Source organism: Panthera onca, chromosome E2, assembly GCF_046562875.1.
Source record: "Panthera onca isolate mPanOnc1 chromosome E2, mPanOnc1 haplotype 2, whole genome shotgun sequence".
Lineage (NCBI taxonomy): Eukaryota > Metazoa > Chordata > Mammalia > Carnivora > Felidae > Panthera > Panthera onca.
In genome coordinates, this window is record NC_138353.1 from 6,435,191 (window position 1) to 6,447,910 (window position 12,720).

The following is a 12,720-nucleotide window of genomic DNA, read 5'->3' on the forward strand; positions in this document are numbered from 1 at the left end:
TTGCCTTTTGCAACTACATGGATGGAACTAGAGGGTATTATGTTAAATGAAATTAGTCAGTGAGAGAAAGACAAAGTTCATATGGCTTCACTCATATGAGGAACTTAGGATACAAAACAGATGAACATAAGGGAAGGAAAGCAAACATAATATAAAAACAGGGAGGGCGACAAAACATAAGAGACTCTTAAATATAGAGAACAAACAGAGGGTTGTTGGAGGGGTTGTGGGAGGCGGGATGGGCTAAGTGGGTAAGGTGCAATAAGAAATCTACTGCTGAAATCATTGTTGCACTATATGCTAACTTGGATGTAAATTAAAACTTAATTAATTAAAAAAATAAAAACTGAATCTCCTATTGGAATTTCCAACTGCAATTCAACCTCACAGGTTTCATCCCTTCTTCCAACAGTTCCACACGTCTGTCTTCCTCCCCCAAAGATAGAACTCTTTGCAATTTCTGAAAAAGCAAATGCATGTACTTCCGTGCAAAATCCACTAATATACAAACGAATGAGAATTTTATAGAAGAAAAATCATCAGACCCTTTGGATCAGTGTTCCCAACCTTGGCACTACTGACCTGTGACCTAGATACCTCTCCGTGGTGGGAGTTGTCCTGTACATAGCAGGATATGTGTCTATATCTCCCACTCCACTATGTGCCAGAAGCAACCCGCACCTCACTCCTCCCCAAACGTAAAGGTCACTAAACACTGCCACATGATCTTGGGCCAGGCAGGGGATGGGGGGGAAACCACAGGAAAATTACCCTAGTTACGGATCAGTGTTAGAGAGGTGTTAAGCAATTCTAACAAAAAATCACTTAATGAAAACTTTTGGTACAGAGGCATTAAATTATGTTAATCTTATAACCTAAATATTCAACTTGCCTTATTTTTCTAGATATGATTTCATTGTAATGCTTTGTACACAATGAAACACATTACTACATGTAACATTGTGAACAGATTAAATGTTCTTAAAAAATATGGGAAAAAACTAGGGCTCCTGGCTGGCTCAGCCTATAGATCATGTGATTCTTGATCTCTAGCTTGTGAGTTTGAGCTCCACATTCGGTGTGGAGATTCCTTAAATAAACAAACTTTAAAAAGTAAACAAATCTTTAAAAAAATACATGGGAAAACTGAAATGATTATTTTACAATTTTATCTTAACCAATACACTTTATTAACACGAGAAACTATCACTAAATTAAAAAAAAAAAAAAGCCTGTGGCCCTATAACAGAGTGAAATGCACGCTCAAACTTGTGATGTGAATATACGATAACCTTCACACGTTATTTTCCATACCTGACACCCCTAGGATACATATATTGCACTCAAAAGGTGACAATAAGCTGACACTCTCTAAAGGCTGTGTTATAACCGCTTTTATTTATATGGGTTAAAGATATCTTTGTATGTCATCGAATATACAATTAAGGTGACAGTTCCAAAGGCTTCAGTCCCTTACACACATAATTCAAACATCTATCGTTGCCCGTTTAAAATACTTCCACTTCTTCGTTTTCAAACAAATCTGTGATGAAAATACCTTCACGTGTGCGCTGCGAGAATCTCTGAGACAAATCCGACCGTGAGAAGAATCGGCGGGCAACGTGGAGTGCAATTTTCAAGACTTATGCCGGGACATCGCGCCACTCCTCCAGAAGCACGCGGGTCCAGGTGAAGACACGAGTCAAGCGAGGTGGCCGCGTGGAGGCCCTGGAGGTCCGGCCTCTGCACATGGCTGGCAGCTCGGCTCTCCTCCGGCAGCGTCTGGGCCTGAGCGCTTGCACTTGCCACGTGGATCACGAGTGCTAGAAGCGGCGTGCTCGGCGCTCGGCCCACACTTGCGCCGGCGCCTGGACACCGGGCTGGCTCAGCCCCGCACACAACCAGACCGCAGCCGACGAGGCCTCCCAACAATGCTGGTCCTCACCCACCTCGCATTATGCCCAAGTCTCCGGCCCATCCTGCCCCCGTCACGCTCAGGACCTCCAGTCCACACCCGATCCCCCAACATCTGGACCCCTCGACCACCCCCACAACATCATTTCAACCCAAGCTCACTAACCAGGGCTCATAGTCCGCTCTACCTGCAGCCACAAATGGAAGCACAAAACCCATCTTGGCACTAACACGCGCTCTCTCCTCTCCAGGTGGGTCCTAGAACTCGCTCATTCCACTCCCTTGCAGCCCAGGACCTCGTGCGTGCGCACCGAAGGCCGAACATCGCAACTCCCCTCAACCCCACCCCCACCCGGGAACCCAAATCCTTCCTCCATTCCAACCTAGACGCCCTCGAGGGCAGCACCGGGTACTGGGACCCGTCACCGAAGACACACGGATAAAAGCGCCACCAGACTCTAGTGCGAATCTGTCCCTCTCACGCGACCCTCACACACGCTTGTCGCGGGCAGGCTCCGGGCAGCCGTGAGCCGAGAGCCGAGCTGCCCTCAGCACGTGGTCCCGTCCCTCCCTGGGGCCCGCAAGCACCCCCAGGCCACCGCCAGCCCACACTCCCCGAGAACTAACCTTCCAGGAAGAGAAGCCGCAGCTCTAAGCCAGTTCCTCACCTGGAAGGGCCAAGGGCCTCTGCGGGAGCTCAACGGTCACCTGACCCTGCCGGACATGTGCGCATGTGCAACGAGGCCGTAGCCACGCCCACATGCCCATCCCCGAGCTCGCGCCTGCGCAGAGGCCGCCCAAGAAGGCCAACCTCCTCTTAGGACCTGCCACGTGCAACTGCGCGCTCAGGTTTCCCTGGAGGGTCCTCAGACTTTCCCTCTAGCAGCCGCTCCGTCCCCACGGCAATCACCTGTGCTGGTTCTGGTCCTTCCTCTTCATTTGCTACATGTGAGGAACCCACAGCATCTGTGTTGAGATGGGACGTTAGCGAGTAAGAGGGTCAGGTGTGCTCTGCTTGCTCTCTCTAGAGCTACCGAAAGGGGGATTGGGTGGGGGATGCTGCGGAAACAGAGTTCTGGGGAGAGAAGCAGCAGCACCACCAGAGACTGTTGAAAATGGTAATTCATCGGCCGGACCGCAGCTGTATCTCAATCTCTTAGAGTAGGGTTCTCCTGTAGACTCTGTTTCAACAGAAATGCAGGAGATTCACATACACACAATACTTTGAGAGGCAGTGTTTGCCAAAGTGGTTGTCGTTGTTGGCTTCCCCTGACGATCACCTGGGAAGTGTTAACAAGTATCCTATCCTGTGCCCACTTCCTGCTCGTATATAGCCATCCTATCACTGTGTACTCTCTGGGTGGAAGGGTTCAATGAAAGCTCTGGGGTCATTTTTACAAGGTCAATGTTCTCATTCAGGAGAGCTCACCCTCATCACCACAAGGCCCCTTCTCCAAATGCTGGGGATTCGGTTTCACCATGGGATTAAGGGTGGGGGTGGGAGTTGGAAGAATACACATTTAGTCACTTGCACTGCTATAAATACTTAGCAGATATTTAAAAACAAGGCACAAATTTATTTTCATAACCGTTCTTAGATGAAAACCATTTGGGTCTTGGCTGGGTACTCTGATTACAATGTCACCTTCTACATCAAGTGTCAATCAGCTTGGACTTCCTTCTCCAGATCCTACGTAATATTCCACTTCTATCATCTTTTAGGTCGTTAGCACAATTAATTGCCATCTTGTGGTTTCCACATGTGCCCACCTACACTTAGGCTCAAAGACAGCAACAGTCTTTATGCTTCAAATCTCTGATTTCCTCTTGTATCTAATATCTCTGGATTCTCTCTCTCTTTAAGGATCTTGGAATTACTCTGGATCCAGCAGATAATCTAGGATAACATAGCTGCTTAAAGGTAATTTCATTAGTAACTTTAAATCCTACAAATCCATCTTACTTGGTATCATAACAAAGCCGAGAGAGTCACCCTCCAATTGGACATCTGCCTGTAATTATTATGAAATCAGTGGAAATTTTGTAAAAAAAAAATTTTTAGAATTATCAATACATTCACAACTCTCTCACCTCTGGTTCCCTTTTCATATGGTTTCTTAGAACGAAAAAACACGGGTGAATTTCTCTCCAATTTTCAGGTACCCTAAAAGCTTAAGTGTTCTTAAAGCTCATATTGTTAAAACAAAGGGTTAGGTCTTAGAAATATCACAATACATAAAAGAATCTTCATCAGATCAATGTTGGGGCATAAAATGTCCTTGACCCATAACAGTTCTTCAACAGAGATGCAGAGTTTGGGATGAGACAGCTCTTTCCCACACTTGCAACTCTGGATACCAGTAAAAGCCTCTCCAGCCTGACCGACCAGTCACATCCTGCACCTGATTTCCCAAGGAATGGCTGAGATTTGCTACCCAAAACTGCACCTTCCCTCCTGTACTGTATGCTCTAGTTCATGACGTGGGGGCACATTGCAATTGAGCAAGAGTTTTGCCTCCTGAGCTGAAATTAGGAACTAACTATCCATGACACTTGATATTTGCCCGTAAATCGAGAATTAACGAATGGGTGTCAAGCAGTGACCTCCAATCTGCCTTGTGCCACTTGCACCCTCCCAGTTCCCTGGCTCCTCTTCCCCACCGTATGCTCCTCTCCCACCAGGGTCCTCATGCCCCCACCCTGGGAGCCCCAGTCACCTGCTAAACCTCCACACATCCCTCACCTGGACTCAGCCCTATGAGACTTCTGCATCCCACTCCAACCTCCTTCCCGTCACCTTTTTGACATCTGTCTCTAGGTGACCGCTATTCCAGGGACTCCAGTGCCACCCTCCTCGCCTTCTATCACCCCCAGGACCGGTGAGGTCCCGCCCTTTCTTTGTCTTGCCGAAATTCCACTCCCAATACCAGTATCTCACCCATTTCCTGGGTCCTCTACACCCACACCTTGCGGTGCCCCAGCCTCCACGCCTGCAGGAATCCAATCCGCACCCACATGCATTACTCCATCCCTATCTCCTCTGACCCTTTCTCCTGGATTCCCTCACTGCCCACTACCCTCACTGGCCCCCTGAATGCCCTCTGCCTCTTTTGCCTTGTTCAAGGTCTCCTCCAGGGTTCCTCTCCTCTTCACACATTCTCTATTGCCTTGGGCCACGCTGCCCTCCTCCAAAGCACACCCGCCCCACACTTTTTCCCTTCATCCTCCCACCATTATTTTCACCACTCCAAGACACTGTCTTGTGTGTCTCGTACCCACACCGACCATTAACATCTTCCCTATGAAGTGTCCGTTTCGATTATCCCCTTCCACCCCATGAAACTCTGCACCTCTTTTTCCCAAGATCCCAGTATGCCTCATACCGATCACTTCCCAGCACACTATGTCTCCATGTACCAGCAAACGTGGCAACTCCCCTGTGGCATTGAGCACACGTTTGTCTTCTATCCCTCTACCTTGTTTCTTCTCCTGCGCTATTTTCTTCCCTCACCCCAGGACCTCTGCACCATGTTGTCTCTATGTTCTTCTTTCCTATGCCCTCCCTCTCACCTGCTCTGTCACACACCCATGCACTGCCACTCCCCCCCACACCCCAACATCCCCACCACACATCCCACTTAGAGTGGTGATGCTCAAAGCAATTTTTAAGACTGTATATTGAATATATTCTCTGTATGGGTAGTTTAGGGCTTGAAAGCATTACAAGTGATAATGAAGGCCTCCAGACAGCCCAGAAGTCTGGAGGTACTCCTCTTTTTCTGCATTTGAACATTTCATCAAGACACACACACCCACGATGAAAGCGTATGTTGATTTTATTAAACTGATTGTGAACTGTGAGTTAGTGTGAAGGTGTGGTGAATATAAATGTCAATGGGGGTGAGTTTCTAAGTGTTTAGGATGTGCCTGAATACTTGTGAATTTCAATTACAGCTGTGAGTACACGAATGACCACGTATGGGTCTAATAGTATGTGAGTATATGTGAGGTTGGGTGTATATACACGTGTGTTTGCGGATGTATGTAAGTGTGTAAACCGTTAACGTTTGTGTGCAGTCTGAGTTGCCCATCATTATGGCTCTGACTTGAAAATGGCTAGTAATTGCACAATGAACTTCAATAGTGGAATTGTCTGCAGGGAAAACCACAGGATCTGTTTCAACTCCTACTTTGTGTTTCTTCTTACCAAAGCATTAAGTGCTCAATACTGAAAATTCAAGGGGGGAAAAAGCGTACAGAACTGTTGGAGCTCTTTGATCGTCTTGAATTAAGTAAGTGAGGATGGGCTCATCCAAGATTTATAGGTTGGGAGAGACTTCTGGTTAAGCCATCTGATCCTACTGCTTTAGTCTGTGAGAAGAGACTCTTAGAAACTTCTCTCTTTCCTCTCTGGGTATTGTCCAGTCTTTAATTCTTATCAATGGGGTCAATAATGGTAAAACCAATTTTCCTACACAATCTTCAAATTAATTGGCACTGAATTATTCAAACATGTCATATTAACTTTGTGTGAAATGAATCCTATAGTGAGTTATTTACATCATGTTCTTCCTTTTGCTTGTATCTCTGCATATTCTTCCCAAGTATTTTGTCTCATTCTGTTTCTCTACTAATAACCTTAACTGATGGTTCCTTTCAGTGGTCTGAGGATTAGGAAAGTACTACTTTCTGGGTAGAGGAACCTCTCTGGGAAGTGAAGAACCCAGGGAGATACACATCCTTCCCCACTAATCCCTCACGTGTCAGAACACACTATTTGCTGCTGTGCTTAACAGGAGACACGTCTACCTACAGGGATCGAGGGAGAAAAAAACAAGCCTCCCACAAATAGTCTCCTACAAGGTTCTAACCAGAAAGTCATAATTGTTCATCATAATTAACAAATGAGAGAAAAGTTTCAGGAACATCGTCAGCTCCCAAACCTGTATTCCCAGTGCAGCTGTAAATGAAATAATTGCAGTGGTGAGACAGGTGACCTCACAGAATCACAAACCTATATCTCAGGGTCTGGCTGGCCCCTCCCACTGGCTGCTGTGCCCTTCACAGGGAGCCCCTCAGGCAGCAGGAAGGAGTTGGTGACGATCCATTTCAGTCTAAGAGGCAGTGTCTGTATCAAGAGTCTGGGTGAGTGATCCTATCAGAAAAGGGCGCTATTCCGTGGATTACCTAATTCACTGTGAAAGCCATGCAGGAATGTGCAATATTTCTGAGGTTTGAGCTGAGCTAGTTAAGAGGATGTGGGGTCCTAGACCTTCACCTGTCCCTGATGGCTCTTAATTCAGTGAAGTTAAACTTCGCTCAATGTGATTGCTGGTGTTCAGTGCAAGTAATAATATACACTGATTTTTAAGTCCTTAAGAAATGAATTGTAAAATCAATCTCCTGTTCTAACATTATAGGAATTATAGGCTAAATTTTCAGGGTTACTAGATGTGCAACTCTCACAGCTCCATGGTTGTAGTGAAATGTATGAAGAATTTACAGGAATCTTCTGATCCTGTGCAGAACGTGTATCCAAATGGTAATGTCTTGAATTGAAAGTTTTCCTGTAACCTTGGATGTAGCACACAATGATGGGGACAGTAACTGAGCCTCCATGGAAGACATCATCATCTGTTGGTTACAGTGAAACTATACTCATTCTGAAAGTTAGGAAATGAACAGGTAAGGGACAGTTGACATAAAAACGGTGATTTTCAGACAGCAGCTTTCAGGTTCATATCATGTTCTTTCCAGGTGTTTAAAAATTACTCTACCATCAATACAAAAACCGAGTATTTTGAATCCTAAAGTGTAAGATACATGCCTTACAGAGGTCATTTTACAGTGATGCGTTTACTATTTCACAAATCTTTGTTCATTGCTAATAGTTTTCCTTAATTCACGTAAGTACTCACTAATAAGTACATAGTGTATCACTCGAAATTAATGATAACTTAGAGTCTGCCTGACACCATTTGATCATGCATCCGTGTTTCATGTGCCAGAGTTTATGGGATTGTTGTGATAATTCAGCAATTCCAGTGTAATGCCATTACACTTGTGTTCCTCACATAAAAGCACATGAGTCTTTCTGTTGCCATCTTGCATCTACGACATAGAACTGCAGGTTCCTGCACTATGCTATTGCCAGAGCGCATGCACGTTCACTAAGGTATTCAAGGCTTACCCATAACTGATATTATCCTGTGGAATAAAGTTTTACAAATGAATGGAAACTTGTTGTGATGAAAATTATACAATACCCCCTACTCTGAAGTTAACCACAAGGTGTCAAATCAGAAGTAACCATGGATCTGATTCCTGGATGGACACAGCTAACTAGCCGTCTAGCAGACCGTGGGGGCTCAGTGCACTATCACGGTTTCCAGCCCAACCGGTTCCCAGTCCCCACGCAGCCTGAAGGAGCACATTTGAACAGATCCTTAACCTCTCTGTGTGTCTGTTCTGTTCATCTTTTAATTACAGCCACAGTAATGCCGACCTCATAGATGTGTGGAGCATGAAGAAGCTCTCACGTGAGTGCCTTCACAGGAGTGACCTTCACAGGAGTGATTTTACATTATAAGGGCTCTTGAAAAGTTCTACATTCAGCCCTCGGAAAGCAACTATGAAAAGAAAACTGTAAGTAGGTGTTTCCAAGTGGCAAGGAATGGAAAGCAGAACATAGTGGATTTCAGCTGACGTGATACATGTGGCGCATGTCTCATATTTCCATGCAGGAAGTTCTAGCCCAGGAGGCAACGGTCAGTGACTGGGACCAGAGACAATGGTCACAAGGGATCTGGCCATCGGTCTGATCTTCTTCACACAGACTACCGTTGGAATCCTGGGCAATTTCTCACTTCTTTGTCATTATATCATCCTTTCCTTCACTGAGTACAGGTGGAGGTCCACAGATTTCATTCATAAGCACCTGATTGTAGCCAACTTCTTAGCCCTATTCTGCAAAGGAGTCCCCCAGACCGTGGCAGCATTTGGGCGGAAACATTTCCTCAGTGACATTGGATGCAAACTTCTTTCCTTTCTTCACAGAGTGGGGAGGGGAGTGTCCATTGGTAGCATCTGCATCTTGAGCGTCTACCAGGCCATCACCATCAGCCCTGGGAACTCCAGGTGGGCAGAGCTTAAAGTTAAAGCACCCAAATACATTTTCCCCTCGATTTTCCTGTGTTGGGTCCTGCAAATGCTGGTGAATATCATTTTCCCTATGTACTTAACGAGCACATTGAGCGATAAGAACATCACGAACAAAAAGCATTTTGGATACTGTTCTTCGGTTCGTCATGACAAAGCTAGTGACTCACTGTATGGACTGTTGTTATCATTCCCCGATGTGTTATGTCTGGGGCTCATGCTCTGGGCCAGCAGCTCCATGGTTTTCCTTCTGTACAGGCACAAGAAGCAGGTCCAACATATTCGAAGAACCAATGCTTCTTCTGCATCCTCCCCAGAGTCCAGAGCCACCAAAACCATCCTTCTCCTGGTGAGCACCTTTGTCTATTGTTACACCCTCTCCTCCATTTTTCAAGTTGTTTTGAGTGTTTTTGATAATCCCAGCTCCATCTTCATAAGTGTCGCTGCAGCTGTGTCTGAGTGTTTCCCATCTATCAGTCCGTTTCTGCTCATGAGCCACAACTCCAAGGTACCCAAGGTACCCAGGCTCTGGTTTGCCTGGAGAAGGAATATAAGATCTCCTTGTCTTCAGAAAAACATGTAGACTGTATGTACTTCTACAACATACAGTTGCCAATTCACTCAGCCCCCTCACAGTCCTAAAAAATTTTTATGGGTTTTTCTCTCTCTCACAAGAGAGGTGCAGCCTGCAGCAGACGGGGGTTTCTGTGCATTAATGTCTGTGCTGCGTACAGAAACGTGAAATTATCTGTAAAATTTTAATTAAAATTAAAATTATCTGTAAAATTTTAAAATACATATCACCAATAAAATCATGAGCTGTTGTGAGCAGATTTATGCATAATGCCTTTACATGGTCAAGAAGGAGTTTAAATGTATTGACAAAAAGGACTCTGTGATTAGTTTTTCAAATCATGCTGAAATTTCTAGGTTGACACCTAACAAATACTAAGTGTGCACTTCCAAAGAAAGGGGGTCAAATGTATACATGTTTTTAAATGTTTTGTCAAGACCTACAGGATCGAAGTAGGATGTAAGAATAAAGTCAAAAATAAGGATTGAGGTACAAAACTGAAAAATACATTTTATGGAATTTAAAACAAAACAACTTGGCACAGCAATATTCATACCAGGTAACATATACTTCATGGTTTGCCTTTATTATGATTGTCAAAAATGAGGAAACTCTGATAAATGGTCACAGCAAAGAAGAGCCGGAGGAGACATGACCACCAAATATAAAATGTCATCACATACCTGATGTGTTCTCTGTTGATTAGTTAGAGGCCTCAGTCTCAATCAGACAGAGGCCCTGTCTCACGTGCTGTCACCTCTGTGCCAGTAGGGGTGGCTGACATAACCCACCAAATTCAGAGTCCGGTCTCCCAGGGAAAGGTCACCGGCACCATAGGGCAGGGTCACAGGGCTCAGTCCCTCCATCCAGCAGTGATGGAAAAATCCTTGTTTCTTTGGCTTCCCAGCACGTAAAAGGAAGCCCAGCCCTTCCTGGACTCCTGGAGTATTGGGGACAGCACACATCACTGTGAGTGATGAGTCTGTCATTGCAGCCTCTGGCAAAGGGAGGAGGCCTCCACCTGGAAGCCACACGGTGTACGAATGTGGGGCCACTACAACACAACTACAAGGTGTGATTTTTTTTTAAAGTAGTGATTAGCTTGTAAGTGAGCTCTCCTCAGAACTAACCCTTAGAAATCCTGAATGTCTTGCTTGATACTCCAATTTGATTTACTCAGATTTACATATTCTTTACCTAATGTCCTTTTTCTGTTTCAAGAACCCACCCAGACACCACATCTCATTCTGTAATCGTGTCTCCTCTGACTCCTCTTTGCTGGGCCATTTTCCCAGATTTTCCTCATTGTTGATCATCTTGACAGACTTGAGTACTAGTCAGGTATCTTGTAGAATGGACCTCAGCATTAATATGGTACTTTCCTCATGATTATCTTGGGCTTCTATATTTTGGAGAAGAGAGCTCAGGGTATAAAGCGCCATTCTCAGGACATCATATCAAGGCTACAGCCCAGCAACATGACTTATCATTGTTCACATCGGCCTACGTCCCCTGGATGAGGTTGTGTGTATGAGGACCCTTCGGGAAACTTACGTGTCCCCTTTCATATTGTACCCGTCGCAAGGAAGTCATTGTGTGTGGCTGACATTAACGAAAGGGATCTTGTGCTCTGCCTCCTTAAGGACAACGTTTCTTACATAAATTATGTGGAATTCTTCTGAAGAGGTCCTTTTTCTCAATTTATTATTTATTCAGTGATTTCCCAAAAATGAATAAATGTTGAAAAAAATTTTTTTAAAAAAAGGGGTCGCCTGGGTGGCTCAGTCAGTTGACCACCTGACTTTGGCTGAGGTCATGATCTCGGGTTGTGGGTTCGAGCCCCACGTCAGGCTCTGTGCTGACAGCTCGGAGCCTGGAGCCTGCTTCGGATTCTGTGTCTCCTTCTCGCTGCCCCTCACCCACTCATGCTCTGTCTCTGTCTCTCAAAAATGAATAAACATTAAAAAAAATATTTATTCAGTGATTTCCTCTTATCAGTTTTGATTCCTGCACATCTGTTTGATACTGAGTTACAACCAGTATGGCCTCTTCTGCTCTTGTTTAAATTCAAGGTGTTCCGGGATGCCTGGGTGGCTCAGTCGGATAAGTGTCCGACTTCGGCTCAGGTCATGATCTCGCGGTTTGTGGGTTCGAGCCCCGCATCAGGCTCTGTGCTGACAACTCAGAGCTGGAGGCTGCTTTAGATTCTGTGTCTCCCTCTCTCTCTGCCCCTCCCCTGCTCATGCTCTGTCTCTTGGTCTCTAAAAAATAAATAAATGTTAAAAAAATTTTTTTTTAATAAAATACAATCAAGGTGTTCCACCTTGACCATGAGGAGCTCTTTCGGGTGACTCCCGTGTCCCTCTGACATAGCCCATTTTTAGAAACCGAGTTGTTTAGCATGTCCTGACTTACGGCACCGCAGCTCTGCAGGCTGATTTCATACACGTCCTGTCCTAGTCCAGGCTGCACCGTCTTTCCAGGCAGCCCCTGGCTGCTGCCGTGGGGGAACCGTGTCACGGACCAAGGCATGGACACTAGGTATGCTCACTGCTCCTGGGTGTCACTGTGTTCACGCCCTCTCAGCTCAAACACCAAGAAAACGTACGTGTGTGTGCTGAACCGCTCGTGTGCACATAGGTAGAAACGGGTGTGGGGGCGATTTGTGTCCATACACAGCCAACATGACTTCAGGCTGATGTCTCCAACTCCAACCCATTCCTCATGGATCATTCTAACTTCCTGCCCTTGCTCATCTGTCTCCTGTCTCTCCAACGGTGACAAACGTGGATCTCACCATCTGCACTTGTGACTCAAATGCATTTCTGGTCCAATTTGTATAGGATACCAGCCCTCTTGTGCCTGGTTCTTCCAGGCAAAACATCTGAGTAAACTATGGGATGGCTGCAAGAAAGCGGAAGGACAGGTAATGACATGGAACATTCCAAGGTAGAGGAGGAGGGACACCTGGACGCCTGGGAAGGGAACACCTTACACAGCAGGAGATACGGGGGGAGAGGAGGGGCGGAGTATTAAGGATCATTCATCTTACAGGACTCCCCCCGGACAATGGC

General features: G+C 45.6%; 1 protein-coding gene and 1 non-coding gene across 14 annotated transcripts in view; one reads left to right on the forward strand and one right to left on the reverse strand.

Moving 5' to 3' along the window:
- The window catches only part of LOC132677092 (uncharacterized), a 290,019-nt gene that overhangs the window by 91,687 nt on the left and 185,612 nt on the right, over positions 1-12,720 (reverse strand). The gene's annotated exons all lie outside the window — the stretch shown is intronic.
- LOC145713202 (vomeronasal type-1 receptor 4-like) lies at positions 1,916-9,774 on the forward strand. 2 transcript variants are annotated; one of them, XM_081791395.1, is made up of 3 exons: positions 1,916-2,165; positions 3,779-3,835; positions 8,404-9,774. In XM_081791395.1, the coding sequence occupies exon 3, from the start codon at positions 8,705-8,707 to the stop codon at positions 9,653-9,655; it is 951 nt and encodes a 316-aa protein (XP_081647521.1). In that variant the 5' UTR covers positions 1,916-2,165; positions 3,779-3,835; positions 8,404-8,704; the 3' UTR covers positions 9,656-9,774. The 2 variants fall into 2 exon arrangements, with proteins under 2 accessions (XP_081647521.1, XP_081647520.1); XM_081791394.1 differs by lacking the exon at positions 3,779-3,835.

Excerpts from the sequence above, each read along its gene's own strand:
- LOC145713202 (XM_081791395.1), top strand. The coding sequence starts at position 8,705 with ATGGTCACAAGGGATCTGGCCATCGGTCTGATCTTCTTCACACAGACT.